The 22,454-nt window shown below is 42.3% G+C and overlaps 2 protein-coding genes and 1 non-coding gene across 6 annotated transcripts in view; 1 reads left to right on the forward strand and 2 right to left on the reverse strand.

The window, feature by feature from the left end:
* The window catches only part of F2 (coagulation factor II, thrombin), a 35,864-nt gene extending 33,780 nt beyond the window's left edge, over nt 1-2,084 (forward strand). For 3 of the 4 annotated variants that reach the window (XM_032638724.1, XM_032638725.1, XM_032638726.1), the window contains 2 exons: nt 1,594-1,664; nt 1,819-2,084. In XM_032638724.1, the coding sequence (XP_032494615.1) occupies nt 1,594-1,664; nt 1,819-1,962 (215 nt within the window). In that variant the 3' untranslated portion in view covers nt 1,963-2,084. The remainder of the gene's footprint in view (nt 1-1,593; nt 1,665-1,818) is intronic. The other variant, XM_032638727.1, reaches the window with a different exon arrangement.
* A 2,765-nt stretch (nt 2,085-4,849) lies between these two features.
* Nucleotides 4,850-22,454, reverse strand: part of CKAP5 (cytoskeleton associated protein 5) — a 107,733-nt gene continuing 90,128 nt past the window's right edge. Inside the window, 10 exon segments of the mRNA XM_032638748.1 lie at nt 4,850-5,574; nt 5,729-5,880; nt 9,494-9,653; nt 9,748-9,831; nt 10,259-10,396; nt 10,489-10,677; nt 11,392-11,467; nt 12,432-12,619; nt 13,102-13,281; nt 22,130-22,250. Coding sequence (XP_032494639.1) covers nt 5,329-5,574; nt 5,729-5,880; nt 9,494-9,653; nt 9,748-9,831; nt 10,259-10,396; nt 10,489-10,677; nt 11,392-11,467; nt 12,432-12,619; nt 13,102-13,281; nt 22,130-22,250 — 1,534 coding nt within the window. The 3' untranslated portion in view covers nt 4,850-5,328.
* LOC116758890 lies at nt 21,984-22,079 on the reverse strand. Its single transcript, XR_004351276.1, has one exon. It is a non-coding gene; the product is annotated as a small nucleolar RNA SNORD67 (small nucleolar RNA).

The following is a 22,454-nucleotide window of genomic DNA, read 5'->3' on the forward strand; positions in this document are numbered from 1 at the left end:
TTGGCTGCATCAGGTCTTAGTTGCAGCACACAGGATCTTCGTTGTGGTACGTGGGCTCTCTAGTTGAGGCACGCGGGCTCAGTAGTTGTGGCGTGCGGGCTTCGTTGCTCCGCAGCATGTGGGATCTTAGTTCCCTGACCAGGGATCAAACCTGCATTTGATCCCTGGTCAGGGATCATTGCAGGAAGGATTCTTTACCACTGGACCACCAGGGAAGTCCCTGTCCATTTTTTTTTTTTTTTTAACATCTTTATTGGGGTATAATTGCTTTACAATGGTGTGTTAGTTTCTGCTTTATAACAAAGTGAATCAGCCATATATATACATATGTTCCCATATGTCATCCTTCTTGCGTCTCCCTCTCTCCAACTCTCCCTATCCCACCCCTGTCCATTTATTTTTAATTTTTGATTTAAAAATTTTTTTGGATTTATTTTATTTTTGGCTGGGTTGGGTCTTTGTTGCTGTGCGCGGGCTTTCTCTAGTTGCGGCAAGCGGGGGCTACTCTTCATTGGCGGTGTGCAGGCTTCTCATTGCAGTGGCCTCTCCCGTTGCGGAGCACGGGCTCTAGGCAGGTAGGCCTCAGCAGCTGTGGCTCGCGGGCTCTAGACACAGGTTCAACAGTTGTGGTGCACAGGCTTAGTTGTTCCACGTCATGTGGGATCTTCCCAGACCAGGGCTCGAACCCGTGTCCCCTGCATTGGCAGGCAGATTCTTAACCACTGTGACACCAGGGAAGTCCCTAATTTTTAAATTTCTGATTCATTCTTTTTCACATACCAAAAATTTGCTTGAGGATATTTAATTCAGTTAGTTTTCTTGTTTCATGGTTGTGTTTGGGAAAGAAGCTTTGTTAGCTGAGGTATTTTGGTTCTTATTGTTTTCCTATAGTATCTTGGTATAGATGTACTTACTTTTCGTCTATTCATTTTGTAGATTTGGGGTTATTTACAAGATTCCTAATTGATTGAATCCACTTCTTTGATCTAGTGGATATTTTCCCCTCCTCATCTCCACACAAGTTTTTTGTTTTTTTTTTGAGATGTGGAACCAGGTCTTATTAGGACCACACAAGTTTTGATATTCGACGTACAGTTAGATAAAGTGGTTTGAAGTTTGGGTGTTCTCTGTATTCGAGTTATGTTGAAGGTGTGGCTTTTGTGCAGCTTTGTTGTTCTTCATGTTGTTTGTGGAGGATATGTGGAGATATTTGGATAAAGGTAACTGCCCTAATTCTCATTTTTCTCTCACCTGTCAGTTTAAGGTGTTTTTTTTTTTAAGTCATTCTGCTTATTGGGTGGAGAATGGATTGTTGGCAGCAAAAGTAGAACTAGGGACACTAGTGGTTCAGGGGAGAGGTGTATGCGATGGGACCAGGTGTAGAAGTGGTGAGGGGTGGTTGGATTGGGGATGTACGTTGAAGATTGAGCTGGCAAGGTTTGCCTAAGAATTGGATGTGTGGGGTGAGGAATTGAGCAGAGTCAAGGATGCCTATTAGGAGTCAGTGGACACTCAGCAGCAGTATCTCTTGAAGGGGAGAGTGGCTGGAGTGTGAGCTATACCCCTCCCTGAGTACTGCTTTTCTCTCTCAAGGTTACAAGCCCGGTGAAGGGAAACGAGGGGATGCTTGTGAAGGCGACAGTGGGGGACCGTTTGTCATGAAGGTAAGCTGAGTTTCCAGAAGGCCAGGAGCTGGCGGGTAGATCCTTCTGGGGTGGATGAGGAGGGACCCAAGTTTTCAGAAACAATTGCTTGACTGGGTAATACTGACACTACCTTGGACTTGACTCTATTGGAAATTCCATGTTTCTTCCTCAGAGCCCCTTTAACAACCGCTGGTATCAAATGGGCATCGTCTCATGGGGTGAAGGCTGTGACAGGGATGGAAAATATGGCTTCTACACACATGTGTTCCGCCTGAAGAAGTGGATACAGAAGGTCACTGAACGGTTTGGAAGTTAGGGGGCCACCCACATTCTACATTGCTCACTGCAAAATCACAGAAGCCAATCCAGTGAAAGAATTATTCTTGTGGCTTGTTCCTAAAACTATATTTCTCAATAAAAGTGACCCTATCAATGAGCCTCAGTGCTCACAGTGCTGTTCATGGGTAGCTCAGGAAGAGCCAATCCTACTACTGGACAAGCAGGACTTAAAGAATCCACCACCCCTAGAACAGGGTCCAGTGAGAGGGGAGATGGCAGCCTGAATTTATGAGCATTTAAAATGTTCCAGACTTGGGGCTTTAATAGATTATTTCATTTAATCCTCACAAAAGGTAGTAAACTGAGACTTGGAGAAGTTCCTTGTCCAAGGTCACATGGCTAAGAAGGGTCAAAGTCTGACTTGAAATATAGGAGAAACTGAAGCCTGTGCTTTTAGCCACTTTAGGCTGTGAAAAGCTGTTCTGGGACCAGAGAAGAGGCTGGAGGAGGGTAGGCTAGTGAGGTGGGGAGTAGTTACATCTTTCTTATGTTATTAAAATATCAGGGCTTCCCTGGTGGCGCAGTGGTTGAGAGTCCGCCTGCCGATGCAGGGGACACGGGTTCCTGCCCCGGTGCGGGAAGATTCCACATGCCGCGGAGCAGCTGGGCCCGTGAGCCATGGCCGCTGAGCCTGCGCTTCCAGAGCCTGTGCTCCGCAACGGGAGAGGCCACAACAGTGAGAGACCCGTGTACCGCAAAAAAAAAAAAAAAAAAAAAAAAATCAGATCTGTGCCGCCCAAAGGCTCAGTATTTTAAGTGTCTTCACTCGCAAGGGTTGTGGGATAGCAGTTCTGAGTAGGGGCCCTAGCACCAGACTGCCTGGGTTCATATTCTGGCTCCAGCCTTAAAAGGGATAATCACGGGAACTCCCTGGTGGTCCAGTGGTTAGGACTCTGTACTTCTAATGCCAGGGCCCAGGTTCCATCCCTCATCAGGGAACTAGGATTCCACAAGCCACGCAGCATGACCAAAAGAAGGGGGGGATAACCATGGTTATGTCACTTGACCTCCCTGAGCCTCAGTTCCCTTACGTGTAAGATGTATACAATGACATTACTTACCTAATAAGGTTTTGAGGATTAAATAAGGTCATTTGCATGTGTACTTAGCAAAATGCCTGGTACCTGGTCAGCTCTCTGTTAAGTCGCGGCTGCTTTTATTCTCACTACTGCCTGGCGTGGTGAAGTTCCTCTGCCACTTCCCACTTCCCTCTCTGGTCTCTGAAATAGCATAGTGTTGGAGTTGCTGCTTCCTGGAGTTTCTACTCTCACAGCAGTTATCAGAATTGAGTAATTTGTTTTTCTGAGAAATGGGAACAAGAAAATGTAGAAGTGGATTCTTACAGGGTTTGGGCAAAATCTTAGGAGTCACAGAACTTTCAAGATGCCTTTTCACAGCACATTCTTCAGGGTTACTGATGGCAGAGGTTACTGTCTGGGATGGAGCACGGCTCTGACACATCGTTGCCCTTCCACGTAGCTCCAGAGTTACTGGCTGACATTGGTGTATTGCTCTTCCTGTTGGGTGCATTTATGACTCGGGGAAGCAGGCACTACAGCCTACGATAATGTGTGACAGCGAGTTGCCACTGGTGTGAGGTGCTGATCACTTGGTGACCGTCTGGAGGGCTGTTGAGAAGTCTCACCCCTGGGCTTGGAGGGGGTGGAGCACGGGTGCCTTGTGGTCACCTTCTCGGCCTAGGATCTAAGATCTTTAGATATCATGGCTTAAAGCAGGAAGGGACTTAAGGTAGGTAACCTTCACCCCCCCTTCCCTCCCCTTTTTTTCCATTCCCATTTTTTAGTACATCAGGGAAGAGAAAATTAGGACTGAGTTCCTTGTCCTCATTCTTCGGTTCTAGTTGACCAGAAACCAGGGTAAAACTGGGAACTCAGTGAGCTTGCAGGATCTTGACAGCCCTGAGCTTTAACCAGAGCAGGGGGAAGGGATTAAAAGTTAGTTGTAATACCCCAAAATCTGGTTTTTAAACAAGGGCGCACATTCTCACAAGACTGCTGGACTTTGGTTTTTCAAATTAGCTGTGCTAATTCCAGACCCAAGCACAGCCATTCTTTCTAAATGTGTTCCTTCTCTACAGCAACGAACTCCTCTGTGTTCCCTTCGGTGGAGGCCTACTTCCTGTGTGCATTAAAAGGGAGAGAGGCAGGTTTAATTTCTTATCTCAGGCAGCACAGGAGCCATCTCAAAATTATAACTAGAATCAATACAGGACTAATTTTTCATCAACCTTTCATTTCTAACACCAGTTCAGTAAAAAGAAGTGGTGTAGAAAAGTTCCTTTGGACAATGTTTTCTGACTGTGGAAGGAGGTCTTGTGGAATGTTATTGCAGATGTGAATCCTGTTTATTTCTAGTCTTTACTGAGTGTGAAGGAACTGTTAGTCTAGATTCAGAGACTCTGCTAACCAGGCAGGAAGCCCCTATGCTCTCTGTACTCCTTTAGTCAGACGACCCCAAATCTAGTTGTGGTGTGACAGCCACTGTAGCCCAGCTAATCCCTGGGCACAATGTCATATGTACTTGGGCAGTAAAAGTAGTAGGAGCCTAAGAGCTCCTTGGAACCATGGTGATTGATGACGGGATGGAAGTCGTGACCAAAATCTCAAAACAGGGAAGAATGAGATTTCTCTGCTCCCCTAGGAGTTGCATGCAGAAAGCAGGAGAGGTGAGTGCCTCTTATTCCAAAGGAGTGAAAGGACCAAGTCTGTGAGCCAAGAAAAGGTAGCGCTCCTTAAGCAGCAATTATGAACCTTTCTCTAACTGGCTGAATACCCAGCTGGTCCCAAGAACAGGTGATGGAGAGCTGCCCAACACTCCCAGATACGGAGCATCTTGGGACACAGTTATAGTTAATGCAAACTTTATTTATAAAAGACTCTTAAATTAGTTGTATCATGCCATGCATTCATATAGAATACAGTGACCCTTCAGGGCTACAAGGAGAAGAGCTCACAAACTCAAAGGAAAACTAGTAAAGCGTTTCTAATAGTTAAAAGCTAGGAAAGATTAGGACAATTTTACAAATGAGCAATTAAAAATAAAAGAAAAAGGATATGGAAACTAGTCTGAGCTGAGAGAAGGGCAGCTGTTTACAGGTCTGTACACTAAACTAAGACACAGACAGTCTTCTAGAGAGGCAGGATGCTGGCGGAGAGAAGCGGAGGATGTGCAAAGACTTGTGCCACAACGACTCCTCCCCCAGGTCCACGGTATGATACATACAACCAGTTTGTGTACACTAGGCCTGCCAAGGCCACTTTAACTATGAGGACTCCTAGTTTAGTAAACTAAAGCTGCAGGGTGCCAGGGGAGTGGGGCGGCTTCATTTGCGACTGCTCTTTATTCTCTCCAGTCTTTTTTTCAAGTCATCAATGTTAGCTGTGGAGGAGGAGGATGTAGTCATGGTTCCTGAAGAGTGAGTCTGGTTGGAATCCAGATCTGAATGCTGGTGCTGCTCCCGTGACTCCCGGAGCTGCGAGAGTTTGCTGTGCAGCATGTCTGTGGAAGAGGCAACAGTAGGAACTGCTGGTTTGGAAAGCAAAGAGGTCAACGGAGGTCGGTCATCTTGCTGTTGAGAGAAGAAGAAACATTGTCCAATCAGGTCAGGATGTGGCTCTGGAGCAACATACACTGAGGCTGGGAACGCTGCTCCTCTGGCCAGCCTGTCCCCGACCTGTTGGTCATCGCCCTCCCTGCCCCACACAGAAGGAGAGGAGCAGTACCTTTGTATTGTCCAGACCACATCGCTGTCGCAGGATTTTTAGCCTTTCCAGGTAGACAGATGGTCCCACCTCTTCTCCATTTGTGTTACCTATGGAGGACACTGTGCTTGTGGGAGTGGGCACACATGTGACTTCCATCTGGGGGGAGATGCCTAAGTAGGAAATATAGAAGGAATATTCAGATATACACACCCCCACCCCGACTGCCCTCGTTAACCTCCCACCAAAGGGAACAATTTGGCCCTTGAATATCACCACTGTACTTGAAGACTAAAAAAATCCACAAGAATCTACCTGGAGTTCGTGATAAAGGGTGCTCTTAAATATACAAGATACGCTTAATGAGAACTTCCAGAACTGATAGAGAAGGGCACTGAATGTTAAGTTGGACCATCCATCTACATCCTGAGTTATGCAGGGGTTGTATTCTTATAATCCCACGGCTGACCTGGGCAATCCAAAGAGCCTAAGCTACTCCTGAGTATATGGTAAGTGCCCAAGTGAAGAACCTAAGAACTTTATTTTATTTTACTTTTTTTTGAAGAATTATTGCTATTTCATCTTTATTTTTTTGGGCTGTGTTGGGTTTTCGTTGCTGCGCGCGGGCTTTCTCTAGTTATGGCGAGCAGGGGCTGCTCTTTGTTGCAGTGCCCGTGCTTCTCATTGCAGTGGCTTCTCTTGTTGCAGAGCACAGGCTCTAGGCATGCAGGCTTCAGTAGTTGCAGCATGCGGGCTCAGTAGCTGCGGTGCACAGGATTCAGTAGTTGTGGCTCGCGGGCTGTAGAGCACAGGCTCAGTAGTTGTGGCACATGGGCTTAGTTGTTCCGCGGCATGTGGGATCTTCCCAGACCAGGGCTCGAACCCGTGCCCCCTGCGCTGGCAGGCGGATTCTGAACCACTGCGCCACCAGGGAAGTCCCCCTAAGGACTTTAAATGTTTGCAAGAATTAGACTAGGTTTGGACCAGGTGATACACAGGGCAAAGCTCTTATTCAAAGTGGGGAGGACAGCAAGGAGCTCAAGGCTAGTGTCTATTCATAAGGAGGAGGGGTAAACTGTGGTGTCCAACAAAGGAGGGGTAGGAACTGGAGCATCCAAGATCAATATTCTGGCAGCAGAGGGGAAACCAAAACCAAACCAAACCAAAATCCATCACAGTTCTAAATTTCTGAGAGGGAACAGTCACAAAATGCAGGCATTTAAAATATCCAGTTTGATATCAATGAAAAGGCATTATATTAGTCAAAAGATAAAGTACTGGGAAGAAGAACGGTAAACTGAAAAGTAAAAGAGGTTACTCTAGGGAAAAAGCAATCTTTTAATGTAGAGATGAGAACACTCTGAGAGGGTGAAAAATGAAGACTAATGCAAAAGGCAGCAATAAGAGAAGACTGAACACTTTAAGGCATTCAGTTACCAGTGGGGTTACACGCTTGTGTTGCAAATGTTGAACATCACAAGAAAGGACTCTGGAAATGAGAAACAGGCTCTACCCTGATCAGCTCAACGATGGGATGTCCATATGTGGCTACTGGACACTGCTCGCTGTGCTTCAAGAAAGAGACTTCAAAAAAAAAAAAAAGACTCCAGGTCTCCGAGAGGGGTAATTTAAGGTGTTGAAAACAACAACTATTGGAAAAACAAACAAACAACAAAGGGACTTCCCTGGTGGTCCAGTGGCTAAGACTCCATGCTCCAAATGCAGGGGGCCTGGGTTTGATCCCTGGTCAGGGAACTAGATCCCACATGCATGCCGAAACTAAAGATCTCACATGCTGCAACGAAGATCCTGCACATGGCATCGAAGATCCTGCGTGCCGCAATTAAGACCCGGCACAGCCAAATAAATAAATAAATAAATGTTAGAAAAATATTAAAAAACAAAGAAAAAACAAGAACAACAAAAAGAAACAATGTAAGAGAATACAATTGACCCTGCAGCTTAGAAAGACACATGGTGAGAGAGAACATGACTGGAATCTGAAAACCACAAAGGAACAGTTTCACAGGCAAACAAATTTTAGAATGTAAGAGTAGGTGAGCTTCACCAAACTCAGAAAGAACTAAATGCAGGACCAATGTGAGGGCTGTCCTCTGCATGATGAGGGAACTTCAGCAGTTGGGCCTTTTTTTTGGTTTAAGGCTCTTGACAGCTATTTTTTATAACTGGTACCTCCTAGATCTTCCTTTCGCCCCTAGGCCCTTGGGCAGTAACTCTCCAGTATAGGCGTTTTCACTGGGGGGACAGTAATAGTTCAGCTTAACATTAGGATAAGCATTCACTCATATATTAAACAAAATACCTACTGAATGCCCACCACGTGCCAGGCAACAAAACGGACAAAAATCTTTACCCTTGTGGATTGACTGACTGATTTGCCACACAGCTTGTAGGATCTTAGTTCCCCGACCAGAGATTGAACCCAGGCCCTCAGCAGTGAGAGCACAGAGTCCTAACCACTGGACCGCCATGGAATTCCCACCCTTGTGGATTTTTAATTCTAGCAGAGACGGACATCACACAATTAATCTACTAAACATTATGTTACATGGTGTGTTAGAGGAGGTTATGTACTATGGGGGGTGAGGGGTAGGTTGCAAATTTTAAATGAAGCCTCACTTCATTGAAAAGGAAGGCAGTGACAAAGATGTGGAGGAAACAAAGACTGTCCTGGAGAACAGCAGTCTACACACAAGAAACGCCAGTGCAAAGGCCCTAAGAAGGTGTACGCCTGGTGCGTTCCAGGAACAGCAAGGGGGCTGGTGAGGCTGAAGTGGAACAGAAGTCAGAGGAGGAGAGAGGCAGTTCTAGAGGTATCAGGGGATCACATCATGTCAGACCTCACAGGCCTTTCTTGTAAGGCTTTTTGCTCCGCTGAGTGAAAGGGAGAGCCTTTGGAAATGTTTGAGGCACGCTGTTTCGATGCTACGTGTGGAAGTGACTACAGGGAGGCGAGAGTGGCAGCGGGGAGACGGTGCAGGAGAGCGCTGCAATCCACGTAAGAGAAGATGGTGTTCAGACCAGGGCAGTGGCAGTGAAGGAGATGAGAGGTGTGGGTGGATTCTGTGTGTTTTGTAAGTAAAGCCAAAAGAATTTCCTGATAGAGGAAAAGAGAATACTCAAAAGTTGGGGGTCTGAGCAAACTAGAAGGACAAAGTTGCCATCCAGTGAGATGGAGGAGAATGCAAATGGAGCAGGTTTTGGGGGGTTATCAGGAGCTCGGTCTTTGACACACTGAGTTTATGATGTCTACTATACCAGAAACCCAGCGAGGTGTCACGCACGATCTATCAGCAGAGATCAGGAAGGAGGTCTGAGCTGGACATGGGACAAAATTGGGCTTTGCTGGCATAGAAATGGTATTTAAAGTGATGAGAGTAGATGGATTAGTTAAGGGGATGAGAGTACGAAAGAAGAGATAATCATGGACGGAATCCAGGGGGACGTCAACATTAAGAGTTCAGGGAGAGGAAGAATCTATCAGAGAGGCCAAGGGGGAATAGCAGCTAGGAAGGAGGAAAGCAAGAGAGCACAGAGGACTGGGAGCCCAGGGGAGGAACTGTTTGACGCGTAGAGAACATTGCCATTGCCAGACACTGACGATGGGTCGAGGCAGGTGACTGAGAGTTGACTAATCTCTGCATCACTGGTGACCACTGAGTACTGAGGTGCACGGACATAAATGTAAACCCATCAAAAACCTCCAGGGGCTGATGCTAGGAGCTATTTTGAGCTTATTCCTGGAGCTACCAGAGGAAACCATACCTGTTGAAATGGGAATACGGCCTTTGCCCTCCCTCTCCATCTCAATCACCCGAAGGCCTCTCTCAACATAGCTCTGAAAGAACTGTGAGGAATTTTTCAGAAATGGTTCAATGTCAGCATCTGAGTATTTCTTCTTATATTCATACAACTCTGCTAGGCCCTGGTTAACAAGGAAAAGGAAGAGGTGGGGATGGCTGTTAGTGACTCTTTTCCATAAAGCAGATCCCTTTCCCTCTCAACCCTTTCCCTCTCACCTCTTTAGTGTTCTCTTTAGAGCCAATCTTCTTAAAAATCTCAGCTAAGAAATCATTCACTTTGGCCTTTGATGATTTTTCATCCTAAAGACACAAGAAGGAATGATTGGTTAGACCTGAGTTATTAATTAGGAACCAGTGGTTGGATAAAAACTGAAAATATCTCAAAATCCAGACCTTCCAGGTATGTTCCTACAAATAACAGAAGCACCAGTGCTGCAGGGGCTGCAGCAGAAACATTAACAATCTCAGGTTTTCAATTAAACTTGATAAGGAAAGTCCCTGCTAATTAGAGCTCAGAGTGGATTTATCTAGGGACCAGTACCTTAGGCACAGACACAGAAACCTTTCTTAGGAACAAAAAGCCCAAGCTTATAGTTTATATTTGAAAACGTCAAGGTGATTGGACCAATCCCTGAGCCTTCATCTTAGGCCCTGAGAAAGAAAGGCTCCGGTGGCTTATCCCTTTGACAAGATCACATTCCTCAATCTTTCAAGACAGGACACTCACGATTCGAGATGCTCCCTTTTCTGTTTCCTTATCAGACTTGCTCCCGGTCTGGTCCATACTGTGCTTCATCATCCGGCAGAGGTGGGCCTCCAACTCTGACTCATTCTTGTTGTCAATCATCGTTAGGTGGTCTAGGATCTGAGGAAGAAACGTGCACATTCAGTGGCAGCGATGCCGTATCTGTGACGTTCTCTCAAGTTTCCTTGGGAATGGTTGCTGTTCTCACTCACCTTGGGCCCTTTTAATTTGCATAAAGTGTGCAGCAGCGTTTTTAAGGTCCTTATGGGAAATTCACTTTTGCATTGCTTTAGTTTCTCTTTGGGGAAGACCTTCATGAAAATGTGTATATCCAGAAGAATTCTGTCCAGATTAATGCTGTTGATGGTATCAGGCAGTAGTCGAACCATTCTCCAGAGACACTATTTTAAAAAGTTAGAAGGAGTCACTGAAGAATGAGGATAATCTCTGTCACCATTCATTTCCCCTAAGCTCTGGGATCACTTCTAAAAGATGGTCAGGGATATGAATGTGGCACCTCATCTTTCAAGTTCAGCTGCTAAACACGAACCGTTTTATTTACTTCAACCATGTCACTGGCTAACGTGTGACAAGCCATCTACCTGACCATCTCCATTCCTCCTTCCCACTCCCTAGAGATGGGGCCCTAAACGATGAGAAAATGTGGAAATTCTGTCTTGGGTTTGTTTGGTACCTGAGAGTAGAGTAGTTCATATTACCTAATCAAATCTAACCCAAGGAGACAAAATACTTTACACTATTACAGTATAATAACTATTATAATGTTACAGATATGTTCACTTGCAGTCTTCCAAAAATAGACCAAAATATTATAAATCTATACATATCTTTTCCCCCAAAAGAAATGAAATTTGTCTCATCAAACTTCTTGCCTTTTGATTCTAGGAGAACTGGTGAGATATTTACAAAATAGCTCTTCCTTTTCACTGTTTGAGGCCAGGAATTTTTTAGGCCTGAGCTAGGGGTATAAATTGGAGGAAGGGAAAAATGGAGAGCAAATATATTTTATAGGTGTGCCTTGACTGATTTGAGTTAGTTCCAACTCCTCTTTCCCCACACTTTGAAAGAAAGAGATCAAATTATTTCAACTTCACCTTCATAACAAGCTCTGAGAATTTGGGAGAACTGGCTGTTGCTAGCAGGCTGTCTTGGAGCAAAACAAGTAGGGCGCTAGAAAACAAACCCAACAACAGCATTAATAAGTTTCAAACCTGCTTTCCAATTAAAATCAGTAATTGAAAGCCAAGTGTAAATTACAATAGCCAGATCATGGAAGCAACCTAAATGCCCATCGACAGACAAATGGATAAAGAAGATGTGGTACATATATACAATGGAATATCACTCAGCCATTAAAAAGGAACGAAATTGGGTCATTTGTAAGAGACGTGGATGGACCCAGAGACTGTCATACAGAGTGAAGTAAGTCAGAAAGAGAAAAACAATGATCGTATATTAACACATATATGTGCAATCTAGAAAAATGGTACAGATGAACTGGTTTGCAGGGCAGAAATTGAGACACAGATGTAGAGAACAAACATACGGACACCAAGGGGGGAAAGTGGTCGGAGGGTGGTGGTGGTGGTATGAATTGGGAGATTGGGATTGACATATATACACTAATATGTATAAAACAGATAACTAATAAGAACTTGCTGTATAAAAAATAAAAAAAAAGAAAGCCACATGTAAGAATTCTTTATCTATCTGAGAAATTGAGAGCTCATGGATCAGGAATTGTCTTTGATTACTTGACAGTCATTAAGAAAATAAACATCATTTAAGCTTTGTAAGTTACCACTTGGTAAATGGTAAAGCTTGTCACTATTTTTCATTGTCACTGGTAGCTAAGAAAGAAAGAAATGTACATGAAATGTACACAGAAGAGAAGGTAACTGACAAGCTCCACAGTCCTACTCTAGAATACTCATAATACTGGCTGGTTTACTGAGTTCTTAACTAGCTTTAACTGCTGTCTCAGATAGGAATACCTTCTCTTGAGGAAAAGAAGAGTAATAAATCAACTTATCAGGCAAACCTAAGCTTACAACTGATCTAAGTGCCTCCTGGTTTCTATGGGTAGACAAAAGAGAGGGTGTTCCAGGCTCTAATGCTCAGAGTACAGATATACCTCAGGATGTTGGTCTGGTCTGACTTCTCCAGAACTTTCACCACCAAGAGGTTCACAGAGCGGATCACCTGTTGCCCTTCCTCCAGATCTTCAATTCGAGAATCCAGCATTAAGGTGATGAGGCCATGCATCAGGTCTTTCAGAACTCCAGTGGAGGCCTCTCGGGCGAGGCTTTCTATCTGAAACAGCTATCCAATCATAATTGTGTTAGAGAGGCATGAAGCTCAATATACAGATCAAGGAAGATAAACATGGGTGGCATACTCTAATAAATAATTGTATTGTATTTATAAAAATTCAGAGTATTAGGAAAAAATAAAAATCACTACACTCTCCCAAACCGCCAAGAATAGCCAAAATTAATTGGTGTGCTTCCTTCCTGTTATCAAAGTATTTTTAATGTGAGCAGTCATGTGTGAAAAGCCAGCTAAGGCCCAACCATGACTGATGAAGAAACTGGCAGGAAGCAGAATTTCAGGTAGTCTGTAAGTATCCTAACAATAAGGTAAGCTGGAGTGTTGCCCAACATCCAGTGGAAGTAGCCAATGGCTTACATGTAAAATTCCACACATGACACGTTTCACTGGAACATCTGAACCAACTCAGGCCTGAGAACCTGGGTGGGATGAGAGACTGAAGGGAAGCTCATGATCTGCGGAGGTGTCCTTACCGAAATCATGTTGCCGATGATACAGCTATACAACTTGATGATTTCATCCTTCTCCAGTTTCTCATCTGCCATGTGTGTGTTGTAGATGAGTCTCAGCTGCATGAACGTGGCTATCAGAAACTGATCAATATGGCCAGACATAGCTTCTGCTTTGTCTTCCTGTCTCAGGACCTCATCGATCTGATAACGAAAATCCAAGATGTATTTTCCAAGCTTCATACTTCTAAGTAGCAGGAATACACTGTAAGTCTCTGTACTATTTATTAGCAAAGCACTTCTAGCGCTTTTTTTAGCTTGAAAAAACCCAGTCACCTTACATATAAATAACTAGTCCTTAGGGACTCAATCATTCAACAAGTATTTACAGAGTAAGACTATTAGGTGAATTAACTGCAGCTCCTATTCTAAGAGGCTCACCATCTAGTTTAAGGAATAATAATCCTTATGTTTAAATGCTAATTTATTAAAGAGAGTGTTTTTATAGCCGTTATCTCATTTGATCATTCCAACAGCTCTAAGAGGTAGACAGGGCTGAGAGTAAGATCTTCATTTACCATATGAGAAAAGTGAGGCTCAGTAAGATCAGGCTACTTAGTTCAAACTCAAAACTCAGGTTTCCCACAACTGGATCCAGGTTCTTTTTGGTTCAGTAGACTGGTTGTCACTAATGGTAAAATGTTACTATGGGAAAAACACGTATTTCCTATTCACTACAGTAAAAAGATCTTTATTTTTATGATTACATAAATTACACCCTGAGACAATCGTGCCCTTTCATGCAGGGCTGCTATACTGCACAACTCCAGGGGTCACCATTTATACAGACTGCAATGTGAATAGTGCCCTCTGGTGTTGAGGAAGCCAGTGGTCCTACTTTCATTTCTTTATGCATGTATACCCATAAGCACATACAATTTTATATAACTGGAACTGTTTAACAATTCTGTTTCAACATGGGCAAAATAAAAAATATATATATTTTTGGAGGGGGGGCTTACTCTTTTTCCAAGGTAATTAACATCAACAACCTGATATATATTCTTTCATGTTCACAGAATCATTTATAACCACACATGCACACATAGATAGGGTCAAGGTTTAGGGCACTGTTTATTCCATAAGAATATTTATAGTACATACACTTCTCTGCATCTAGCCTTCCTAACAGAAAATTATGTAAATCTCTAAAGTCAACAGAGACGGTTCTATTTTTAAAGGCTGCGTAATAGTCCACATGTGCACATACCAGAACTTAATCATTCCCTGACTGTTTCAACATGTTTCCAGTTTGGATATTTTGTCCACTATAAATAATGTTACAACAAACATCTTTGTATATATATATCCCAAGGTACTTGTGTTTTAATTTCTAAAAAAAAAAAGTGTGCCAATGGGACTCACCATGGGTCCAGTGGTTAAGACTCCACGCTCCCAATGCAGGGGGTCTGGGTTTGGCCCCTGGTCAGGGAACTAGATTCCCACATGCAGCAACTAAAAGAGCCCGCATGCTGCAACTAAAGATCCCATGAGCTGCAACAAAGATTCTGCACACGGCAACAAAGATCCCTGCGTGCTGCTAAGACCTGGCACCGTCAAATAAATTAAAAAAAAAAAATGCACCAAGAGTTTAACTTTTTAGGCTGAAGGATGAAACATTTTAAATTACTGTATAATAGATATTACTATATTGCTTTCTTTAAAAAGGCACTAACATGTAATTCACATTTCTATGTTTAATGTATGAGAGTACTGTTTTTTCAGCGTCTCTATCAGCTGTATGTTTTACCACTCATTTTACTTTCTGTCACTCTGATGGTTTAAAAGTGATTATCTTGGGAATTCCCTGGTGGTCCAGTGGTTAAGACTCCATGCTCCCAATGCAGGGGGTGAGGGTTTGACCCCTGTTTGGGGAACTAAGATCCTGCATGCTGCACAGTGCAGCCAAAAAAATAATAATAAACAAACAAAGTAAGTGATCATCTATTGTTACTTTAATTTGCGTTTCTGTGGCCGGGGAGGTGCTGAACATCTTTTCATGTGTTTACTGGCCAGCTGGATATCTTCTGTGATTTGCCTATTCATATCCTTGAGTTAGTTTTTTTTTCTATTAGGTTCTCTTTTTCTCAAGAGTTAATAAGAGTTCTGTTTACTGTCGCTATTAATCCTTTATCAGTCATATGCAAATATATTCCACAATATAACACTCATTTATTGACAGTATACCGTAAATTTCTCCAGATTAAAATCTTAAAATGATCAAATTTGTCTTTTCTTTTTAGGTTCTGGGTTTCCTTCCCTTTTTTTTTTTTTTTTTTTGCGGTACACGGGTCTCTTACTGTTGTGGCCTCTCCCGTTGCGGAGCACAGGCTCTGGACGCGCACGCTCAGCGGCCATGGCTCACGGGCCCAGCCACTCCGCAGCATGTGGGATCTTCCCGGACCGGGGCACAAACCCATGTCCCCTGCATCGGCAGGCGGACTCTCAACCACTGCACCACCAGGGAAGCCCCCTTCCTTATTTTTTAATGCTCTCCCCAAATTCCTTGGTTATTTCAAAAAATTTGGGAGGGGGATCAGTTGTTTCAAGTTTCTACAGGGTTACATGTGTGTTATCTTATCTAAAAAAAAAAACTCTCTTCCACATCTATGGTTGGTTCCTTCTTCATCCCTGACACTTACATTTTTGCTCTCTAATCAGGCTAGAATTTTTAATTTTAATTTTTTTAAACAAGAACCTGCTTTTAGATTTATTATCTTTAAAATCTATTTCATGAATTTTAGCTTTATTATTACCTACTCTCAAATTTCTTTTATTTTTTACTTTTTGAATTTCTAAGTATAAGTTCCTTTATCCCTTCTTGAATAATAAATGCATTTCATGTATTTTTCTGAGTTCAGTAGCTTCAGAGTATAGTTGTAGAGTGAAATGCTTTCCTTCACTGCTAAGAGGTTTTTTTTTTTTTTTGATGAAAGAGTTAGTTAGGAGGGTGTTTCATACTTTCCAAGTAGCCAATATTTTTGTGATATTAATATCATTTACTAAAAATTTTGTTGGGTTATCAGCAAAGAATTTGGTCAGTATATCTTTTACTTTTTGCATTTGTTAAGAGATTTTTAATGACTCCTCTGCTCTAAGTTTCCTTTAGATGTGAGTCTATTTCTGGGCTCTTTGTTCCATCCCAATGGTCTGTCTGCTTTTCCCTGGGCCAGTACTACACTTAATTAATTACAGTGGCTCTATAATCACTGTTGATACCCAGTGATGTAAATTCTCTCCACTGAGTTTTTATTTTAAAAAATTGTCTTAAAATAAAACTGTCTTTGCTATTCTGAGGCCCTTTGATTTCCCATATAAATTTTAGAATCAGCTTCTCAACTGCAGAAAAAAAACTTAAGATTTTGATTGGAATGGCATTGAATTTACAGATATTATTTGAGGAGAAGCTGGCATTTTTATAATCCTCAATCTTGAGAACACAGTATATTTCTATTTATTTGGAAACACAACAAAATAATGTCATTCAACAAAACTTAAAAACTTTCTCTGTCAAGGTCTTACATATTATACACTGCTTGATCACTCCTAGGTACTTTAATTTTTTGTTGCTCAGGGTTTTATTTTTTTTACTATGGTAAAATATATATAACTAAAATTTACCATTTTAACCACTTTTAAGTATACAATCCAATGACATTAAGTATATTCACAATGTTGTATAACCATCATCCCTATTTCCAGAACTTTGTCATTATCCCAAACAGAATCTGTACCCATTAAATAATAACTCTCTATCAACCCTTCTGCCCTTGGCAAACTCTATTCTAGTTTCTGTATTTGACTATTCTAGGTACCTCAAATAAGTGGAATCATATAATGTTTGTCCCTTTGTGCCTGATTAATTTTATTTAGCATAATGCTTTCAAGGTTCATCCATGTTGTAGCATGTGTCAGAATTTCATTCTTCTTTATGACTGAATAATATTCCATTGTGTATATATATGTATATATAAATATATATACACATCACATTTTGTTTATCTGTTCATATGTTGATGGACATTTGGATTGTTTCCACCTTTTGGCTATTGTGAATAATGCTGCTGTGAACACTGGTGCACAAGTATTTGCTTAAATCCCTGCTTTCTAGGAGGGGATCTGGGGACCTTATTGTAATTCTATGTTTAACTTTTTGAGAAACCGCTAAACTATTTTCCACAATGGTTATACTACTTTATGTTCCCACTGGCAATACACACAGATTACAGTTTCTCCACATCCTGGCAAACACTTGCTATTTCCCATTAAAAAAAAAAAAAAAAATCCTAATGGGTGTGAAGTGGTATCTCATTGTGGTTTTGATCTATATTTCCCTAATGACTAATTATGGTGAGCATCTTTTTACTTGCTTATTGGATATTTGTGTATCTTCTTTAGAGAAATGTCTATTCATGTCCTTTGTCAATTTCTGAACCTGGTTTTGTTTTTTTGTCATTGAGTTATAGGAGTTCTTATATATTCTGGATATTAATCCTTTATCAGATATATGATTGGCAAATATTTTCTCTCATTCTATAGGTTGCCTTTTCATTCTTGTGATAGTGTCCTTTGATGCATCCAATGTTTTAACTGTGATGAAATTCAATTTAATTATTTTTTCTTTAGTTGCCTGGTGTCAAATCCAAGAAATCACTGCCAAAATCACTATATGAAGGTCTTCCCCTATGTCTTCGTCTAAGAGTTTTATAGTTTTAGCTCTTATATTTATGTCTTTGATCCATTTTGAGTTAATTTTTGCATATGGTATAAAAGTCCATCTTCGGGCTTCCCTGGTGGCGCAGTGGTTGAGAATCTGCCTGCCGATGCAGGGGACATGGGTTCGTGCCCCGGTCCAGGAAGATCCCACATGCCGCAGAGTGGCTGGGCCCGTGAGCTATGGCCGCTGAGCGTGCACATCCAGAGCCTGTGCTCCGCAACGGGAAAGGCCACAGCAGTGAGAGGCCCGCGTATCGCAAAAAAAAAAAAAAAAGAGTCCATCTTCATTCTTTTGCATGTGGATAAACATTTTTCCCACCATCATTTGTTTAAAAGACGGTCCTTTGCGCACTGAATGATCTTGTTACTCTTGTCATTCAGGTCACTAATTCCGTTTCTGTAGTGATCATTATCTCATCTCCTTCAGTCCATCTACTCAATTTTTTAAAACTCTAAAATCATATTTTTTTTGCTTGGAAGAATCTTTCTGCACCCCATGCCCTTCCCCATTGTGGTCATCTTGTCTCCGTTAGCAATTTCATTTTGCCAGGACATTGCTGTTCTGGTTATTTTGTTTTATTCTTCTTCCCAGTTACTGGGTGCCTTAAGGCATGTTGTTACTCTTTACATATTCAAGATTCAGTCTTGGGTCTACCTTTTGGAAACCCTCAACAATGGCAATAAATGGGAGATAGAGCATTTCTGCCCTTGTAGGTTTGTGGTATACCAACTGGCAAGCTGTCAGTCGTTTGGCAAAGTACCAAGAGCAGGCATTTCTGCTGTTTGGTCTCTAAAGGTACAAAAGTCAGAGACTTGCCAGCCTCAGAGAGTGAATTCAGCCCTTTTGTTCAGCTCCCTGTAGTTCCTTAGGGGCAAGGGAGAACACCAGGTACTCCTATTAACACTCACATAAGCCACCACTGCCCTTCCTTTAGGGCAACTACCGATCTCCACAGATGAAGAGAGATCTCTCTCCAGGATTTCTGGTGTTTTGATCCTCTTCTCTGGGCTCTGCACTATTGAACCTCAGGTTTTCCTTAGGCCCATATGGGAAAAAGTCTTGTACTTGTACCAGACAGAGCTTGAGATTTGCTTAGACACTTCAGATACTACCCACCAGACCCGCCAGCTCCTCTGCTCAGAAAAGGCAAATGGGTTTGGATTGAAGTTGACAGAGAAAGGCAACAGGGATGCATGCATTCAAGTTGCTGTTTTCCAGACTCCCCGCCATTTGTTTTCTTCCAACAGCAAAAGTGTTAGCAGGAGACTATTTGTCAAGCAACGTCAAAAACCTTGTGCTGGGATTCCGGTTCTGCCCTTCTGCTCAGACCTAACATAGCAAAGACGTATCTCTTGATTTCCAATCTCTCAAGCCTGCTCTTCCTCCATCCTTTCCCATCTCCGTACACAGCACCACCATCCACACAGTTGCTCAAGCCAAAGAGCAAGGAGTTACTATTGATTCCTCTCCTCCCTTACATTTCATATCCAATCTATCACCAAGTCCTGTGGACTCTACCTTTGAAAGATACCCTGAAACCATTCACTTTTCTTCCTCTCCACAATGATCGTCCTAGTGCACATATCTTTCATATGAATTTTGACCACAGTTTCCTAACAGTCTAACAGGCCTCCCGGAATCCACTCTTGCCCTGCCTATAATCTGGTCTCTAATGGAGTGGCCAGAAGTGACTTTTTCCCCAATTAAAATAAGTTCAAACATTACAGAAACGTTGGAAGTATAGTAAAAGAACTTCTTAAAATCCTGAATCATTTGCAAGTTGTCAGTTTGATGCTCCATGACCCTCTTGATACTTCAGCATGTATTTCTGTTTTAAAATATTTATTCATTTATTTATTTTGGCTGCGCCGGGTCTTAGTTGCGTCACGCAGGATCTTTAGTTGCAGCATATGCACTTCTTAGTTGCGGCACGCGGGCTTCTTAGTTGCAGCATGCGAACTTAGCTGTGGCATGCATGCAGGATCTAGTTCCCAGATCAGGTATCGAATCTGGGCCCCCTGCATTGGGAGTGTGGAGTCTTACCCGCTAGACCACCAGGGAAGTCCCATCATATATTTCTTCTTAACAAGACATGCTCTTTCATAATCATGATATAAAGATCAAAGTCAGGAATACTGATGTTACTACCACCTAATCCTCAGGCTCTATCCCATTTTCTCCAGTTGCCCCAATTAAGTTTTTTTTTTTCCCAATTAAGTTCTTTATAGTGAAAAGGCCCGTCTAGAATCATGCACTCTAGACCAGGTTCCCTCATTCTTTCCTTGACTTTCTTCACCTTAAGATTCTGAAAATGTCCCTCAATTTGCACTTGTCTGATGTTTTCTCATGAATAGATGACATCAGGAATCTCAGCGAAGTAATGCAGAATTCCCACTGGATCCTATCAGGTGGTACATGATTTCATTTTGTCATATGATTGATGATGTTTACTTCGATCACTCAAGGTGGTTATCTGCTAGGCTTCTCTACTGTCAAATTATTCTTGATATTTTGTATTTTGGGGGTACTTTTAAAATATTAGTCCTTTGTATTTTGTGGAGAGGTACTATGAAACTAAATATTCCATTTCTCTTCAAATTTTTAATTAGCTTATATGTGCATGGACTTGTGGTTTCCTATTTTATTAAATTCAATAAATTTACAAATTGTATTGTTTATGGGGTTATAACTCATTACTATTATTATTTATCTTGATGTTAAAACTGTGCTCTCTTCCAACAGGGAGTCTGTTCTAGTTGGCCTGTGTGTCCTTCTGACATGTCCCTACAATTCTCTGAGCCTATCCTTGCTGTCTAGCACAACAAGATACTCCAGAATCATTCAGTACTTTCCCTGATTCAGCTCTGGAATCTGCCATTTCTTAAGGAGCTGTTATTCCTTTTAGAGGAAAGTGGTATTTAGGAGACAAGATCTGGGGGTGCTCATTGCTGCTGGGGTGTTGCTGTTCTCAGGTCCTCTCAGTGAAAAGAGCTAGGGAATATATGCATATCATCTGTAACATACATTTATATACCGCATATATACATACGCACATACATTTACATTGATATTTATTTCTACATCTGTGTATTGAAAACCATGAGTTCATACTGACACATCTAATTCCGGTCCATCACCAGAGTTTCTATTTTCTTGTCCTTCCATATTTGTATCACCCTTCTCTGACAGTAAGAAACTTGGCTCCCATTTTCCTTATTATATTTATTTATTTGACCAATCCCTTTGTTTGTAACCAATCTCCCACCTCTGCCACCAGCTGTTCCCCAGGCCCACATCTTCTGCTTTGGCTCTGACTCCCTATTCTGAGCCAGCCGCATGCCTCCCTGCTCCCCTCCAACACACATGGATGTCCTCCTCATGCCACACTGGCTCCCCCCATGGACATCTTCCTCTTTCTGCTTTGGCTCTGATTCCCGGCTGTGTGTCACCCCTCCTGAATGACAGCCTCCTCACAATGTTTGGGCTTGAAGACCCTAACATTGGGCCACTGCCCTAACATTGGGCCACTGTGGCTCTCTTCTCCCACCCCCTTGCTACAAGGTAGGTGCCTACCTTGTTTTACCCTCCTCCTGGCTTTATGACTAGACTGTTAGGGAAGGGAAGCAGAGGAAGAAGAGAAAGGTTTTTTAAAAACATGTAGCTTCTTTTTCCTCAAAATTCTCTAATGGCTTCCCATCACACTTAAAATCTAAAACCTCCCTCAGTGCTTTTAAAACGCCACATGATCTGGTCTCTATCCACCTCTCAAATCTCATGTACCATTCTCTCTCTTCACCACTACGTTCCAGGCATATGGGCCTGTACTGTTTCCTGGACCACACCAAGGTCATTCCTACCCTAGAGTTTTTGTACTAGCTGACCTCTGCTTGAACCCCGACCACCAATCTAAGTAACTAGTACTTAGTTCTCTCTCCCCCATCACCCCATTTGAGTTATATTTACACAGCAGTTACTGATATTTTATTTGTTTGTCTCTGCCCACCAAAATCTAAGAAAGTTCCATGAGAGCTGGTTCCTACCAACTGCTGTTTTTCAGCCTCTGGTGAAAGAATGCAACTGTAAAAAGCAAGGCTCTATCACAGCTCTATCCTGTGAGGCAAGTGATGCCTGGCAGTGGTCCCTGTGCACTTTTTTCATCAGGGAGGTACTGAACACTGCCTGCCTCCCTTAATACTGTAACCAGTGTGCAACCATCACTATTACAGCCTCTATAGCCACCAGTGGAATGACTGTCATGAGTAATACCCCCATTACCTGTGTCAGAGCTTGGATGCTTGTGTTGATGTCACCACTGGCTACTTGGGAGATAATGAAATTGATTGTGGATGCTGTATTACTGTGCATATCATCAAAGTGTGGAGAAACAGCCCGGATCCTAGAGAGTGGAGCAAAGGAAAAGATTCAATCTTTATTATAAGGTATCCCAATGAGTTGGAATTATGCAATTCCCCACTAGATCCAGGTTTTAGTAGAGAACTGCTATTAGTCAGAGAGTAATCTGTTCTAAAAAGTTCTAACTGCACGGAGAGCTCTTTTCAACATATACACTCTGATGATCATGAACTGCTCATACTTAAAT

This window comes from Phocoena sinus, chromosome 8, assembly GCF_008692025.1.
Source record: "Phocoena sinus isolate mPhoSin1 chromosome 8, mPhoSin1.pri, whole genome shotgun sequence".
Taxonomy (NCBI): Eukaryota; Metazoa; Chordata; class Mammalia; order Artiodactyla; family Phocoenidae; genus Phocoena; species Phocoena sinus.